Source organism: Megachile rotundata, chromosome 12 (assembly GCF_050947335.1).
Source record: "Megachile rotundata isolate GNS110a chromosome 12, iyMegRotu1, whole genome shotgun sequence".
Classification (NCBI taxonomy): domain Eukaryota; kingdom Metazoa; phylum Arthropoda; class Insecta; order Hymenoptera; family Megachilidae; genus Megachile; species Megachile rotundata.
This window is the reverse complement of record NC_134994.1, coordinates 12,523,626-12,542,037: the sequence shown is the minus strand read 5'-3', so window position 1 is coordinate 12,542,037 and position 18,412 is coordinate 12,523,626. Positions and strand designations below refer to the sequence as shown.

The 18,412-nt window shown below is 36.4% G+C and overlaps 1 protein-coding gene across 4 annotated transcripts in view; it reads left to right on the top strand.

The window, feature by feature from the left end:
• The window catches only part of LOC100877900 (uncharacterized), a 487,744-nt gene that overhangs the window by 229,943 nt on the left and 239,389 nt on the right, over positions 1 to 18,412 (top strand). The window contains exons 3-4 of one of the 4 annotated variants that reach the window (XM_076538519.1): positions 5,292 to 5,684; positions 6,411 to 6,700. In XM_076538519.1, the coding sequence (XP_076394634.1) occupies positions 6,568 to 6,700 (133 nt within the window). In that variant the 5' untranslated portion in view covers positions 5,292 to 5,684; positions 6,411 to 6,567. Of the gene's footprint in view, positions 1 to 5,291; positions 6,701 to 18,412 lie in introns of all 4 variants that reach the window. The other 3 variants (XM_076538518.1, XM_076538517.1, XM_076538520.1) reach the window with 3 other exon arrangements.

Here is an 18,412-nt window from a genome sequence, read left to right as displayed (position 1 = left end):
AGCACGTACGAGTGGCTCGTAGACGCAACCAGCCAGATATACGATACCGAAGCGATTTATCATCGTGACAATTTCGAACGTACACACAGTTCAGGAGCCATTTTCGTAGCTCGTTCCGCGCACACCCCCAGCGACCATTCGTTCACGGTGCCATCGCGTTCGAGAACTGCGGCAAAAGTTGCTTATATGATTAATCGAAGCTTTCCTGCCCGACCGGCATCGTTCCAAGCTTGTTCCTTCGGTTTCCTGATGCCGAATAATATTTCAGATCGCTCAGGTTACATTGTTACCTCCGGTCTGTAAAGTAGCTGCTTCCGAGGAAGCCAGTCGCAAGATTTATATCGTCGAAATCGATCGATTTTATGTGATCTTGTTTTTTCATACATTTGTTGGTACAGTAATCAAAATTTCGTTTGCTTTCGAAAAACATTTATTAAAGAAATCTTAAATGCTAATCAACAAAATAATTTCCATTATTTTCTAACGCTTTTTGTTAGCGTAAAGGCAATTGTTCGATTACCTTTTTAAAAAAGTCCTTCAATTTTTCTTTGAAAAACTTTGAAGTCATCGAAGAAATTTTGATTACTTTTCGGTACATCTAATAATTCTGTGTAATTATTTTTGCTCAGAGGTGGATATTTTAGGTGAAATGAATTTTTGGTCTGAGGTAGATATTTCAGGTGAAATAAGGCAAATACTTAGTTGGGGACATTTTGATATATCTTATGTTCATTGTACTCACACTGTATTTTATACTGTTTATTATTTTTATGGTGGAGTTTATAGAAGGGTAGTTTGGAATTTTTCAATCAAACTTTATGTAAGCGTGGCTTATAATTTTATACATTTATAGGTTAGGATTTGTACACGTACATACATTTATAGGTTAGAATTTGTACACGTACACATATTTGTAGGTTAGAATTTGTACAGGTACATTTGTAGGTTAGAATTTATAGACATACACAAATTTGTAGGTTAGAATTTATGCACTGTACATTCGCAGCTTATAATTTGTACTGTACATTGGTCACTTATAATGTGTACACTGTCCACATATTTGTAGTTGATCATTTAGCAAATTATTGTAAAATGAATTTTTAATTAAACTCACTGAAATTGAGATCTTTATCAGACACACACTCGAATGAAAAAAATGAATATTCATGTTATATAATTGATTGTGTACATTAATATGTTTAACTGTAGCAAATAATAAATATGATAAAATGTCATTAAAGTGCTGTAAGAATAAATTCGATGAAATCGAACATAGTGACGTCACGATCAAGACATCGACATTTGATTAATCGAACGATGAAACGCACAGTCATCGAGAGAGGCTGAGACAATCGAAATTGGGGATGTATATTGGCCAAGACACCTCTGATACGCAATTAATCGATATTCCGACTAATTGATGCCTGACTCGATTAATAATTACAACGGTCCGTCGCACGTCTGACGACCAATTGTAATTTGCAAAACATAATTGAACGAACACCTCGCGTCAACACCGGATGCAACAAAGAATAACGAAATTTCCAATTTATTATTGTAAATTACCGCAATAATTTGACCGATGTTCTCATTAGCATTCAATTTTAATAAATCCCGCCGCGGCAGTCAACACCTAAAACGTTTGCATTTCGTTTCAACGTGAAAACTGCGAATGAACGCAATTACGACGGCCTCGAAAATGGAAAGAAAAAAACGAAGTGAAGATAAAATAATGGCTTTCGCTGCTACTGTGATAGAAAACGAGCGCTGGACCAAGCGCGATTAAAGAACTACGAATTTCGGAAGTAATTACTTCCACGAATTCAAGCTTCCGTGTTTCCAGGATCTTGCGCAAGCTCGAAATTACAGTTGCAAACGGCGTTTCCGGGCTTTCGCGAAACCTTTACAACTCGTTTGTTTGGCTACCTTCTTCAAAAGTGAAATCAATTCAACGAAAAATGCAGCCGTTGGTTAATTCGCGATGAAAAGAGAATCAAAAGGAACGAAATTACCGAAGCACTTTGAGCTCCTCGAATTTATCGTCCTTCCCGTAGTACATGGTTTTGATTAGTATACGAAGTACCCGTTTATCGTGTAACCTGCTAATTTTTTTTTCAGTACGTATTTTCCTTATCTTCCGAAACTTTTGGAACGAGATTAACCAACTACAGTAATGTTCAAAGTCACACAAAACCGCAGTTACTTATGTGGGTTAACTGCCGGCTGCCGTGCTCACTATCAGTTAACGCGAAAATTGCCTGTTATGTTCTGGAGGGGCTTTAGAAATTTTGATTTCAGAAATTATTTACTGAATTTTTATTTTCTCTAATTTTTTCATTTTTACATTTGCAATTCTGCAATTTCTACTTATATGTATTTACTGAGAATCTTAATGATTCAATGCTTCATTCGGTCCTATTGATGCTGCGACATATAAAGTCAAAAGTATGAAGAATGATTTTACATGAATTTTTGAAGACACTCTCGTCATCAAGTTTAAAAATAACTTCTAGTCAAAGTGAAATTCCTAAGCACAGTCTACTTATATGTATTTACTGAGAATCTTAATGATTCAATGCTTCAATCCTGCTAATGCTGCGACATATAAAGTCAAAAGTATGAAAAATGATTTTACATGAATTTTTGAAGAGACACTTTCGTCATCAAGTATAAAAATAATCTCTAATCGAAGTGAACTAAATACAGTTTACTTATATGTATTTAGAGTCTACTTATACGAGAATCCTAATGATTCAACGCTTTATGCTGACGCCGCGACAATGTCAAAAGTATGAAGAATGATCCTTATTCAAAACACGGCGTTCACGGTGCGACGCTCCAAGATGGAAGCATCCGGTGTTAGCCTATTATTTACCCGTTATCTCCGGTCTTTCTAGCCGACGTCCGGCGAACAGTTCTGAAAGGCGAGCAAAGAGAAGTTGCTCGAAACTCCTGCGATCGCTTCCTTATCTCGCTGTCCTTCTCGCTTCGTTATCTGCTTAACCGCTGATCGAAGCTCCTGCATCACCCGTAAACACCGTTCGAGATTAAAGATCCCTCGATACTTCCGTGAATGATTGATAGAGCGGCGTCGAGCCACGTTATTTATTAACGCGTTTGATTAACGAGCTTGTCGTCGCGATACACGTTTCGCCGGCTCCATTAACCTGTTCCGCGGGTTTATTCTGCGGGTCAGTCGAGCGGATCCAATCGTCCAATTACAGGTCGCCGTCCATTGGAGCCCGGGCTCCAAGTGTCTCTTTATACGGCAAGGAGATCCCTTTCTTTAACTGGACGGTCAGAGCTCGAATCAAACGCGGTCGCTGCGAACGAGACCATTGAAAAGGCGCCGATGCAGTTAACTTAATCCGACTTCGCTGATTGGACACGCTAACCGGGAACGACGCTAACGAAACGCGCCAACCGGAACGGAATGAAAGAAAAGGGAAGAGAAGACGACCTACGGGGACCGTATAGACCCCAGACCATGGTTGACCTTAATTGTGCCACGCAATTATGGCCACTTCCGTTCGGTGGGAAGTAATGCACCGGTTCAAAAAGAAACTCCCGATAAAGGAGAACTCGAGGTTATGAGAACGTCAACGGCACAAAGGCCTCCTTTTCTTACCCTTTTGTCCAATAAAAACGGACGAACACCCTTCTATCGTTATTACCATTACATGTACCATCCTCTTTTGCATACCCCTCGTTCCAGACCAATTAAACGTGCTTCGATGGAAATAGACGTTCGATGGGAAATTAATTATTCGGAAATTTGTGTTACTGAGGGAATTCGGGAGATTAGTTTCGTGTAATGGTTTAATTGTAAATTTATGATTTTACAAATTGTTCGAAAATTTCGAGGGAAGTTTCTGCATTTACTCTTAGTAAGACCGTAGGGAATTTTTAATCTTTTGCACTCGAGAGGTGTTCATTCTATTTAATACAATAATTTTAAATAAGCATTTTTTAACTGATATGACACGTGTGATGTATAAACATAATGAAACAAACTAATTCTGCTTTTTAATTTAAAGAAATAGAAATTTAGGAATTTGGGAACATAGAAGTAAGAGAATTTAGAAATTCTCCTTAAAAAAAAAAGAATGCAAAAGTACACCTTTTCCATGGATCATAAAAACATTTTAAACTGGCAGAACTAAAGTTTGAAGAAACACCCGGTCCCAATTTATAATTCCGAATAACCGAAAGTCTCCCCTGAATTATACCGCGTCGAGCAACATTTCGTATACGGTAGTTTCGTGCACTCGTTACGGAGCATCGTGCATCTGATCCAAATAAAACGTCTCCCCCGACATCATTCGCGACCGGTAATGAGGAGAATCCGTACAAAACATACCGTTTCGAATATGCTCGTCACAACGAAGATCTGAGCCCTGCGACGTTCGCGTTTTCATCCCTCGGCAAATGTCGTCAATGTCTCGTTAGTGTATCTCCATCGGTAGAAGCGACGCGTAAGCACGATCACGTCGTCCATTGCACCCTTACGGCGCTGTCGTAACAGGGTGACCGTGATATAGTTTCAGATAGACGCGAAGGTATCGTCATTATGGCGATGGTAATATCTTAGGATGCTTAGAGCAGATACAGCATTTCTTTGTACACTTCGATGTCTTAAAAGGGGTGGGAAACAATTTAATTCTTTGGGTATTTTATTTTTATTTAACACGTTGACTGCCACATTAATATGACACTTATCTGTACTGATTTAACCTGTACATTTTATTCACTTTCCTAATTGAAAATTCTCGCATTAATTACATGGACCTATAGAAAATAAATGTAACAAGATATTGTGAAAATATTTGGAAAAATTGATTAAAAATCAAAACACTACTGGATGCAATTGAAAATTTAGTGTGGCAGTCAACGTGTTAATAAATATTTCTTTGTACATTCTTCAATATCTTAACAGAGTTACTTTTTGAGGTTAGAGACTCTTTCGAGGTTAGTTTAACTTTTCGATCTATTTTATATTCCTCTTTAATAATTCAGTAAATAAATCCTAAAACATATTGTAATATTATAAACTTACTAGTTAAGTTTCATAGTACTAAGTTCATAATATTAAGTTTCATAATACTAAGTTCATAATATTAAGTTTCATATGACTTTACTTAATGAACATCTTTCCATTTTTTCCTCACAGCAACCTCCTCTATCAAAAACCTAAATTACCATCAAAAGGATGGTATCCACAAAACTTTTCTCCGTCATTTTGCAAAATTAAATGAATTTCTGTAACAAAATTTTTAACTGTTTTGTTGCAGACGTGGCCTCAAATCCTCAGCAGAGAGCTTTACTGCACGAGTACATGAAGAAGCAAAGGGAGCTCAGACAAAAGGCCCGGCTCGACTACAAGAGGGTTCTCGTATAAAAACCCCGACGAAGGGGTTGAATTCAAATCGAGCCGCGTTTAGTATCCCCGATATCGCGATACACGGTTTTGTTTCAACGACAAATGCGAGCACAAAGAAAAACTATTATTCGATGATCGCGCGAAGAAGCAAGAAACGTTTAGCGAAATGATCATTTTATTAGTGGGAAATAAATAGTTAAGGGAGGGGGTTGAAGAGGTGTTGATTTTAGAAGTTTCCCTTTGGTCGACGATCCAATGATGACACGGGCGATTTAACCGCGAACGTTGAAACGAAGGAAAACAGGTGCTCGTTCACGGATCATTAACCCCCGTTTCTATCTGTCTGTACGAAATTATCTCGGGAGGGGTTGTTTCTTGTCGGACTAATTACTTCGCGATTCGTCTAAATCTTCGCGGAGATTTACATCTTCCTTGGAAATACTTTTAGGGTGGCTTCGTGCAACCCCCTGCCTTGTTACGTTGTTTCGGTGTAAAAATCAGTTGTGTAAAAAACAATTTCTAAAGCAATTTTACTCGTATAAATATTTGTATGAAAAGGAATTTTTTTTAAAAAAAAATAAGTAAAATTTCTTGAACAAAATAATCTTCATCAAAATGAAAAAATTTCCTTTGCGGAATAAATATAATTTCTTCAACAAAAGAAATGAAATTTCACTAGATAATTTCTTTAGTACAAATGACTTCTTGATTACTTTGTAGTATGAATACAAAATAAAGAAATTGATTTCTTTAAATTTAACAGAATTTCCGAGACAAATTAAGCGAAATTGAACAAAAAATAAATACAGCAAAATTGCCGTGGGAAAATAAGTGTAATTTCAGCGAAGCAATGAATCTTTTTAACAAATTAGATGAAGTTTCCGTGAAGCAATTAACGGAGAAATTCTGAGGAAAAATCTTGTATAAACCTATGGACAGTCTGGAGAAATGAAAGTGTACGGTTGTGAATAGTTAATCGTAAGGCAGGGGGTTAAGAAGGATGTCTGAAAGTTTCTTTGAATCGTGACAGATTATCGCGAGCGAGGGTGGTTGCTCCTCCGAGAAAAGAAGTAAGAAAATTAAAAACACGGCGGAACGGTGGACAAAAGCGAAAGAGGCAACGCGACGGTAGAGTGAAACACCGGTGAAGATGATATTAAGGCAAAGAACTGATTGAAACGAGGGAAATGGCGATTGTTGGGGCTGTTAGTGAAATGAGTGCCGCGCGTTTGAGTGTGTGTTTCGGCGTTGTTCTCTACGTGGCTGTGACACTCGTCAGTTCTCAGGTCACATGGACACCGATCTACGTGGGACCCTACAGTGAGTATTTCTATTGTTATCATTCATATTTAATTAGTATCATTTGTACAAGGAAAGTATGATCAAAGAGAAAAATATTAATTCTGTACAAGAGTACGATCAAAGAAAAATATTTATCTACAGGAAAGTATGAACAAAGAGTATTTATTATGAACAAGGAAATGATCAAAGAGAAAAATTTTTATTACACAAAAAAACAGTATGAACATATAAGAAAGCTGTAAAATTAATACACAATAATTAATGTCATTTGTTATGTGCAAAAATAACTTGATGAAAATATATAAAAATATTAGTAGAAATAATGAAATGAATATAAAGAAATAAAATTAATAATTAAAATAAAAAATGAAAATTTAAGGTAATAAATTAATTTAATATTGTATATTAATTATAACTATGTTGTATGATATAACCATTATAACCGTAGAAATAATGAAAAGAATTTTAAATAATAAAATTAATAATTAAAATAAAAAATGAAAATTTAAGGTGATAAATTGATCTAATACTGTATGTTAATTATAACTATGTTGTATGATATAACCATTATAACCGTAGAAATAATGAAATGTATATAAATAATAAAACTAATAATTAAAATAAAAAATGAAAATTTAAGGTGATAAATTAATTTAATACTGTATATTAATTATAACTGTGTTGTATGATATAACCATTATAACCGTAGAAATAATGAAATGAATATAAATAATAAAATTAATAATTAAAATAAAAAATGAAAATTTAAGGTAATAAATTAATTTAATATTGTATATTAATTATAACTATGAAATGTTGTATGATGTAACCGTTATCTTCATCGCAATCAACGTGTTAAGATAACTTGCATGTCCGAGCTAGTAGTATGAGTCGGTATATAGTCAGACACGTCCAAAGCAGTAATGGAGATCAATGTGTGGTTGAACTTGACTGTGCTCATAGAATGATGTGTTCTGTGGTCGAACATAATCACACCTGTAGAATTGGATCGACTGTAATCAGACACGAACTAGCAAGTAGAATTAGTCTACGTTTGCTGAACCATGATTTTCTGGTTCACAAGTAGTCAGACATGATTGAACGAATTTATCAAATGCTATAAATAAACTATTTATATAACTACTTATAGCATAGGTATTATTACATCGTTTTAGGTAGAGAATTATTATATAATTTTGTGGTATGATACATCATAAAATTATTCTGCTTTGTCAGATAATTCAAAAGCTGCGTTTATTCGGAACTCACATGATTCATATTCAGATCGAGGGGCAGAACGTTTCTTACGTGCCAGCAATTTCTCTTCACTTGGATTGATCCTGCGACGACATTGCCTCCCTTATACCTGCTTGATTTACAAATGACCGTATCGACACCTTCGATTTTCATATTTTTCCGCGACGTCAAATACTTTTCGCATTTCCTCGAAACGTATTTATAGAAAACTAACTTTTCAGTTTGGTATGCATTCTCCGCGAAACACATTTATAAAAATTTCCCACATTATTATATGAATATTCTACGAATAACTTCAAATTTTTACGAAATATATTGAAAGTTATTTTAGATGAAATTAATCTGCACCTTTCTGCGAAACGTCACATAGAAAGTTAAACGTTCCGGATGAACTTGTCAGTGCTTTAATTTCTACGAAACGTCACATAGAAAACTAAACATTTCGGATGAAATAGTCAGTGTTTTAATTTCTACGAAACATTTAAACCTTTCGGATGAAATCAAGCTCTCCACGAAACGTTCATAAGAAGTTAAACCTTTATAAATTAATACCACACGAGTGCTACAAACTTAGTACAAAATTTGACTGTACATCAAATTAATATTTCCAGATGAAGTTGACTAAGAATACGCAAGAATTTCATTAGAGAACGAAAATGATAGGTCTGGCAAAGTGTTTGAGACGCAATGTGTTCGAATGCAAACGATCCTGGCACGGATTGATCGTCGCACTTGACCCGAATCACTGAGCGCTGATTAAAACAGGACCGGCAGCACAGATTTTTCTATTTGTCAGCGACACGTGCCACCTCGTTCGCTAAACTTCGCTTTTTCCAGCGAGTTATTAGCGAACACCGTGTTACGACTCGACGAGAAATCCGAGATCCATCGGCGCCGTTGCAAATCACCCTGCCACCCCTTGTCTAGTTGTCCTACAAACTCGATACGCCATTAATTCTACTCGTTTGCGAACTTGCGCCAAACCGTTAATTGACGCGATCTGTTCGATGATACTGATCTTCTCCTGATTGGTCAACCTCGACTCCAAAACAAATAACTGAAAAAAATTTGAAACTTGCAGCTTCATTTTAATCTTTTTTTCTGGGTTTACATGAATCATGAAATTCTATGTAAAAGAATATTGAATCTCAGGTTGAAATTCATAGTTATTGAGTTAGAGTCTGAAGTTAATAGTTATTCAGGTCTGAAGATAATTTTCACAGACTCTAAAATTTACAGTTAGTAAGATACTTCATTACGAATAAATCTTGCCATAAAAAATTCAGTCAACGTGACTGAAACCCAGCTCTGTATATAATTGCTGTCAAAGACAGACTTTGTCAGATACCTTGTTGAGCTAAAAATAACAATTCAAGTCGACCAAGTTTGTAAGAAAAATGAACGAAAAAAATGTTGATATACAAAGTTAATTTCCAGTTAGGAAAAATGTAGGAACAGTTAGCAAGAACAATTGGTAACCATACCCAAGTTGCAGAGGGAAGTCTGTTAAAGAGCACTAGGTTCTGTGGAGATCCGACGTTGTAATTCAAGCCACAAACATCGTGTGGATCAGCCATAGGGAAGACTAAGGGTGGGCGACGAAGTAGAGATGCAGGAAGAAAGGGTGTGTCGGTGAAGATTCTCCTTTGCAGTCGCTTGTCGTCAGTAGCAGACTGTACTCTAATTAACGGCGGATAACAAGGGTACCCGAGAGAGATGGAGAGTCGTTCTAATAATTCGCGTTCAAGACGAACAGATCCCTGCCGCGGATGCCAGAGAAAGAAGCTGAACATCCGCCGCGAGCTTGGAACAGGGAAAATTATGGCACGAGAAAAGACGCCCCTGGTGTTGCTATCGATCCACCTTCAGTTTATCTTAAATGTTTTTAATTAATTACGAGTTTCTTCGGACTGTCGCGTGTGACGTCGAATTTAAAGAAAATAGGAAGATTGGAGAGAAGTTTTGTACTTGAAACTTTTCTGTTAATCCCGTGAATCGAAATGTATTTGCAAACTTGAACAGTTTTTACATTTTTGCAATTTTTTTAAATATTTCCCGTTTTATATCAACTCCGTCCAAGTTCCAGCCGTTCAAAGAGAAGTTAGTATATTAAATCACCCTGAATATAATTTCCTCTGTGCCCTCCAATTTCAATATCTGCTACATTACAAAGTGATCGATCGTCCACGCGAACCGTATTCATTAGGAAACGAAATTCAGTGAGTTTCACTATTTCCCGGCTGATTTTCGTCCTCGCTGAATCGGCTTGGTTCCCGGGATGGAAAATTTCGAGAAAGTTGAACGACTCGTGGCGCGCAATTGCGTTCACCACCGTGTCGAAAAGTTTCTCCTGGTAAATGAAGTCGGGCCGTAAAAAAAAGTTGTCGGAGAACAGGTCGTAAAGCCGCAATAGAAGTCAGTCGAACGGGAGCCGAATGTTGCGGCCATTTTGAACTGCTCGCGAGTTCTTACGACGCTCGACGCTCCTTTTTCTTCGCGCCTTATTCTACCTATCTGGAAACTGTTTTTTTCTTGTCTTTTTCTTGTTTTTAGTAGATTGAGAGATACACCTTTCGCATTGTATTTAATACTTTGTTATAAAGTCAGGCTTTTATCTCTTTGATTGGCAGTTACATGTTTATGTTCTAAAATTGTGATGCTTGAAGATTCACGTTGTCTGTTTTTATTCTGAAAAGTCACCTGAATAAATACGATTACTTCTTGTTTATTAAAAACAAAAATCTTCTTGTTGAATTAAGAACTACATATGACAGTACAAGTTTAATTCGTTACAAAGTCTATTACTTTAATTCCTAGATGATGCTCAAAGATTGACACGTTGTTAAATTTGATCGTAATAGTAGTTATTCGGTAAATACGAACTGCTCAATTTTTCGTAAGACACAACGAGAGCGTTTATAGCGAGAAATGTCAAAAGCAACGCATGAGATAACAGTAGAAAATAGTAAGATGTATTATTTATTCGCGACGTAATTTAGAATCGCACGAGGACGTAGAACGATTGTGTCGTACTGCGAGAAATGCAGCAAGTGCAACGTTATATTCAGAAAGTTTGCGAAAATGCTTGCCTTAGATAAGCAAACACGCCAGGTTCCGTTTGCTTTTTCAAAGGAAAGGCACGTAGTCTCTCTATGCAGGTGGAAAAAGGGAGAACGTTGTCCCTCTGTATTCCGGCGCATGTCTGTACATAGAGGAATTCAATATTGATGATAACCTTTCCCCCATAAGCAATTCCGTACCAACAATTCTTGTATTCGTAATGAAACGTGCTCACAAACTTGAAAAGAAGCCATAGACGCCGCTGACTCGTCCGCGAATCTGAACGAGAGCTACCAAGCAAACCGAATAGAAATGCTTGCTGTGCCTTGAATAAAGTCCCAGGATACCGGATAAATGTCCCTTCAAGGTAATTTGCCTATTGGACATACTCACTTGTGTCATCCTCACTATTTGCTATTTCTCTTCGTTATTCTCTAAACTCTATTTACCTCTACAAATATTTTTTTGTGAAGCTCTTTGATTTCAATAAAAAAATAGAAGGTTAATGCAATATTTAGTTTGATTAGTTTAAAAGAAAATTATTTAAGTTCCTCGTCAAATTTTGTGCAAATGTGATGTTCTTTGTGGACGATTCCTAACCTAACGAACAGGCGAACATAACCTTACAAAAGACATACATAAATATACAAATAGAATCGATTTTATTTTACAGAGTCTTTTTCATTAAATTTTACAAGATGTAAAATTGTTATTAAGTTTGTCGAATGTTAAAGATTATAAATTTCATGACAAAACATTTGTAGAATCGTATTTCAGAGATTCTCGTTATATTGCCACCTTGACACGAACATTTGCCGACATGAATGGTATAAAATTACTGATTTGGAAATTTCATTCGGTAACAGATACACGATTAATGGATGACGAGATGAAAAGCTATGTATCATAGTCACAGATACGTGACATCGAGCGTCAGAGTACTAATAGCGCCATTTTGGTATCAATTTAAAAACCATCAGGTTATCCTGTCAGACTCTGCGTATCGATCATGCGGAGTTTTTCAAGCGATAAGAGATCAATATTCGTGTTGCAGATAACAAAACATACGGTATCAAATCTGATTAATTAGAGCGATGAGAAGTGATTCTTTATTGTGTAACTTCATAATTAAATTTGCTATTTTCTATTTTATTTGAGAACTAGATGATGGGCAATCACTTTGTTATTCTATAGACAATTTCTAATTGATTTAAAATCTCTTCTAGTTAAACATGACAGGTGTCCAACTTTCCTTACAAAATTCAGCAAGTATCTTTGATTGATTGATTTTATAAGAGCCTCGACTGCTATAATGATTTGCCCAAACTATCTATAAAATCAGATAACACTTATAATAATTAGACGCAAACGAAGATAGAAATTTTAGTAAAGCTTCCTATTTTATCGTGAAAATTATTTTGAACGTAGAATGGTAGGAGATTCCAGCGGAAAGATCCAAACGCCTGGAAGAACGTTCACGGAACAAAACAGAGCATGACAGGACAATTTCAAGAACAGCCGGGAACTTGGTGCTCGCGCGTCGAAACCACGAGCGAAAACAAAGCGGGCAAAGCCGGAAGGCCACCTGCTCGCTTCAGAGTGCAGGTGCATTGCAGTTTCATAGTCTTCGAGGCCGGAGCAACGGTTTCGAAGCGAACTGTAATCCTGTTTTCTAAATGTGACCCAACTTTGGCGGACATGTGTACGTCCGACCGCAAGCACTGTTCGACAATTTGTCTCCGCAGCCAACACTCTGCCACATTCCCCTCTTGTCCCCGGCCCGCGCGCTTACCGTCCTCTTCATCCTCTTCTGTATCTCTATGCTCCATTTCCTTTGGCGAAGCAGTAGCCTGTTAGGTGTTGCGATTCCTTCGATACGTAGCTTCCCGTCGCTGCCACCGGTATTCAGTTACCAGGAGCTTTTGAAATTCAGCCGAGAGAGATTAGGCAAGTCTGACCGCATCGGAGCTTGCGCTGCTTCTTAAGCGAGAATTAACGACGCTGATTGCTTAAGGCTGCAGTCTGCCGCGGTTTTAACCCCTTCATCGTGACGTGAATTTTTAACGGTCGCTAACGAGATCGACGTAAACTAATTTATATGTACTGCAGATTTGCGTTGGGAGAACATGCTGATTAAATTTTATAAATTAAATTAATGTACTGGAAAATTGGTGTTGGATTGTAAAATTGAATAATAATCTGTTTGAAAGTGGACTATTAAGCTAGTAAATAGATAGGGTTATTCAAAGTGGATCAAAGTTACATATACTTAACATATTTAAAATTTGTAAAATTTAACAAAGTTAATAAAGTAATAAAATAATTCATGTGAGTCATTTGACTGAATTATCTTCTGACATATTAGTGTAAAATTTCCTCATTTTATCGCAGATGCTTTGAAGCATTGAAAAACGCCACAAAAGCACTGAATCGATAAACGTATGTAAAAGTTGTGCCTGCTTTCATGGCTGTTGTATGTACGAGGCACTCATTAAAGTTTTAATATTAAAAATTTGTAATTTAAAAAGGTACGTCGTTTTCAATTGTAATTTTTAATATCGCGGAATAATTACGTCCTTTATGATGTGAATTCGATGTAAAAAGAACGCGTCTGTTATGCAATGACCGCGTTCCGTATATAATCGTTTCCTGAATTATTTTAAACGAGGTGCATGAATATTCTTGCTTCATCGGAAATTTAATGTCATTGAAAGCTGATTAACATTTCCAGCGTAGGTGTACGTGTTTGATCGGATATTAAATTTCCTAATCATAAAGCTGCGTCAGAATGCTCGAAATTGCGGGCGAAGCGTATTGCCGGAGGGAAAATTGTACCCTGGAGAGGTACTGTTTCAAGAAGTCTGGTTTGCGAGGTGTCTATCTTGTACAGCAAGCTAATAATAGTAATTCAGAGACATTATTCGTTACTTAAGGAAATTCTGTCTCTGTTGACTTATTCAAAAGTTACTGGGAAGTTAAATTTTATTGATAAATGATAAATTTTCCTGATTTTAATTCAACTATTTTATCATTTTATACACTTCTAATAATTATTAATATAATTTACATGTTGATACAATTTTAATATGAAAATATGCAACATATGTGCAAAAGTATAAAAAGAGAACAACATGTGTGTAAAATTTTTAAAAGTGCAACATATGTGGAAAAATTTAAAAAAGTGCAACATATGTGCAAAGATATAAAAGCATGTGCAACATGTGTGCAAAAATATTTAAAAAAAGTGCAACATGTGTGTAAAGATATAAAGAAGAAAATATGCATACGTTGATGTATATGCACATATTCACATGTGATAGATTTACACACATGGTAAAACGCAGTCAAAATAAATAATTTTATTCCACATTATTCGCAATATTCATACCAGTAAATTAACGTATTTTACACGAAATGTTAATAATTATTAACTAAATTTATAAATTGAATCATTTATTATTTTTTTCCAAATATCCTGAAACGCCAGAGAATATTAAACCCGAAAATTAAAAACGAGTTATTGATAATTTATTCGCTAACGTATCCCCCGATTTTGAATATGTATTGCGTACAAAATGAAACAATTAAAGGGCACGTAACATGCAAAGCATATGCAAGAATGCAAAATAAAAGTGCATCGGCGATAAACCAGCAATAAACTCGATCTCATTTCCAGCCATCGCAATTATTCGAATTACGATTAGTGAAAATTTGCAATCTAATTATAACTTTCGTGTTTTCGACGAAATAAATCCTGATATATCGCGAATAGTTGCAACCCGTGTCCCACCTGTGCATGGCGATAATGCATACGAGTATACATATGGATGGATCAGTATAGAACGTGGATTATAGAACGCGGTAATTTGCCACGTGACTGGTGGCAGTCCTTCGGCGAATCACATTACCATATGGTAATCATTGTAATTTCGTTATCATTCAGCCGGGATACGGTGAAATTATCTCTGAAATATAATAACGAACCGGGGGTTGTTCCGCCTCAGGTGCAATAACTAGCGCCGGTCTCGTTTCTAATTAACAAATCGTCTCGAGGAAGAAATTACGTTAATCAATTAACGTTCGCTGGAACGTCTGGCCCTTGGGCCTCCGCTAATTTGTTTAACGATGTTAATTACCGTCCCCGACGATAACACCTAGATACCGTCGGCAATTATACACGGGGCATAATTTGTCTCATCCCTGACCGCCGAGAGCTTTACGCCTTATAATAAATCGTCCTTAATCGCTGGCTGGCGTTATCCAATCAACTATTTACGCGGTCCATTGTTCACGTGTATCTAATCTGCCTCTTAATCTCGTGTAGGGTTAAAATTGCCCGAGTCCCTTGTGGCCTACGCTCGTGGTTTACTTCGCTCGTATTGGATTCTACTCTTTCGTGCGTTTGCTTTTGCACCTTTTATTGGGTCAATCCCGCAGTGTGATATTTCGCGAATACGGGGTTGATGGAACCGCAGAAAAATTGTGGAGGTCTATTGGTATTGATGGATTGTGCACTATGTGATCTATTATTGGTACTTCTAGATATTGTAGCATTGTATGAGCTGTTTTAGGTATTCTTAGACTGTGTGACACTATATGAGCTATTATAGGTACTCTTAGACTGTGTAGCAGTGTATGATCTATTGTAGGTACTATTAGGTTGTGTAGCTCTATATGATCTATTATAGGTACTCTTGGGTTGTGTGGCAGTGTATGATCTATTATAGGTACTCTTCGACTGTGTAGCAGTGTATGATCTATTATAGGTACTCTTAGACTATGTAACACTATATGATTTATTACAGGTACTCTTAGACTGTGTAGCAGTGTATGATCTATTATAGGCACTGTTAGATTGTGTAGCAGTGTATGATCTATTATAGGTACTCGCAGACTATGTAGCACTGTATAATCTCTTATAGTTACTCTTAGATTATGTACCTCTTATATGATCTATTATAGTTACTCATACATTGTGTAGCACTATATGCTTCATAATATATGTATAGCAGTGTATGATCTGTTATAGCTACTCTTAGACTGTGTAGCACTGTATGATCCATTATGGGTACTCTTAGACTATGTAACACTATATGATTTATTACAGGTACTCTTAGACTGTGTAGCAGTGTATGATCTATTATAGGTACTGTTAGATTGTGTAGCAGTGTATGATCTATTATAGGTACTCGTAGACTATGTAGCACTGTATAATCTCTTATAGTTACTCTTAGATTATGTACCTCTTATATGATCTATTATAGTTACTCATACATTGTGTAACACTATATGCTTCATAATATATGTATAGTAGTGTATGATCTATTACAGGTACTCTTAGACTGTGTGGCACTGTATAATCTCTTATAGTTACTCGTAGATTGTGTACCTCTTATACGATCTATTATAGGTACTCTTAGACTGTGTAACACTATATGATCTATTATAGGTACTCATACATTGTGTAACATTATATGCTTCATAATATATGCTCCTAGAATATGTAGCTTCATATGATCCCTTACAGGTACTCCTACATTCTGTAGCACGTACATGATCAACTCTTAGCAACTTATTTTAGCCTATTTTAACTTACTTGTCTACTTAATTTAGTCACCGCTTGAATGATACAAAATGTCCATATAAGTCAATCCACATATATGCACACATGTGACATCACATGTCTTGCAGCCACATATATTGTGTCTACCACCTTCATTTTTAGTTTCACTTATTTTTATTATTAATACCAATGTACCCAATATGACCATCATGTATTAATGTCAGTGTGTTATCTAAAATTATTTTCAATATGTGTACATTGAGGGAAGTCATCATATAAGTGTCTTTTAACTGTATTAAAAGAATATGATTAGAAAAATTGATAAAAAAGTAAATGAAGTTAAGCATCTCTATTTAGCAAAAAATAAAAAAGTCACAAGCAAAATAACAGAAGTGGATATTTTTATCAAACCAGCGGTAGCAAATATTTCCCTTTATCGTTCGCTATTTTTTCGATCCAGCGTCAGATCATATAGGAGAAGTTGTAACGATATCAGGAGAAAAAAAAAGAGGGAAGCAGAGGCTGGAAAAATGGAGCATAGGGGTCAGCATCCGGAGTCGAAGCGAGCAATTTCGAGTGCTCGTCATCGCTCGACGTTGGGCCGTAACTCGTAGTCGGGCAAGAACAATTAGTCACGGGCTCGTGAAATTGGTGAGGGCGATACAATTGGCTCGTCCCCAGCATCCAACGTTACGTTCGTCGTTTTTCCCTTTGCCCCGTGACCCCCTTTTTCGTGCCTCCCGAAACGCGATTCTCGTCGCAGCGACGAGTTGCCACCCTCGTACAACTTTCTGCTGGTGGATGCAACGCGACATTGTTCGAAATCTCCGGAACTGCATCGCGCCACTTGCTGGCTACTGCAAATGTGCGTGCATCAGGCAACAGACCCCTTTCATTTCGTGCTTTTTGCGTGAAATCACCCTTCTCGATGGCCGTGCACGCACGGTCACAACGAAGAACGAAAAAGGTGCAACGAGAGGGTGGCCGTGTTCGATGTGACGGAAAAGAGATTGCACGGTTGACGCAAATGTCTGCCTAGGGTGCTATGCTCGCAAATTTTCAAGTTTATCGACTTTCATTCTGATGATTTTTCAACTTCAGCAATTTTCAAACATTTTTTCTTTAATCAAATTATCAAATTTATAACCTGAATTGATTTACATGAAATGAATCTATCGATCTATTAACCTAGTGATTTATCAATGCATCAATGCATCAATGCATCAATGTATCAATGTATCAATGTATCAATGTATCAATGTATCAATGTATCAATGTACCAATGTATCAATACATTGATGCATCAACGTATCAATGTATGAATGTATCAAAGTACCATTACATTAATGCATTAATGTATCAATCTATCAATTTACCAATCTATCAAACTATCAAACTATCAATCTGTCAATCTGTCAATCTGTCAATCTGTCAATCTGTCAATCTGTCAATCTGTCAGTCTGTCAATCAGTCAATATATTAATTTGTCAATTTGTCAATCTATTAATCTATCAGTCTATCAGTCTATCAATCTATCAATCTATCAATCTCTCAATCTCTCAATCTCTCAGTCTCTCAGTCTCTCAGTCTCTCAATCTATCAATCTACCAATCTATCAATCTATCAATCTATCAATCTACCAATCTATCAATCTTTCAATCTTTCAATCTATCAATCTCTCAACCTATCAATCTCTCAACCTATCAATCTCTCAACCTCTCAATCTATCAATGTACTAATCTACCAATCTATCAATCTACCAATCGACCAATCTACCAATCTACCAATCGACCAATCTACCAATCTACCAATCTATCATTCCACCAATCTGCCAATCGACCAATCTACCT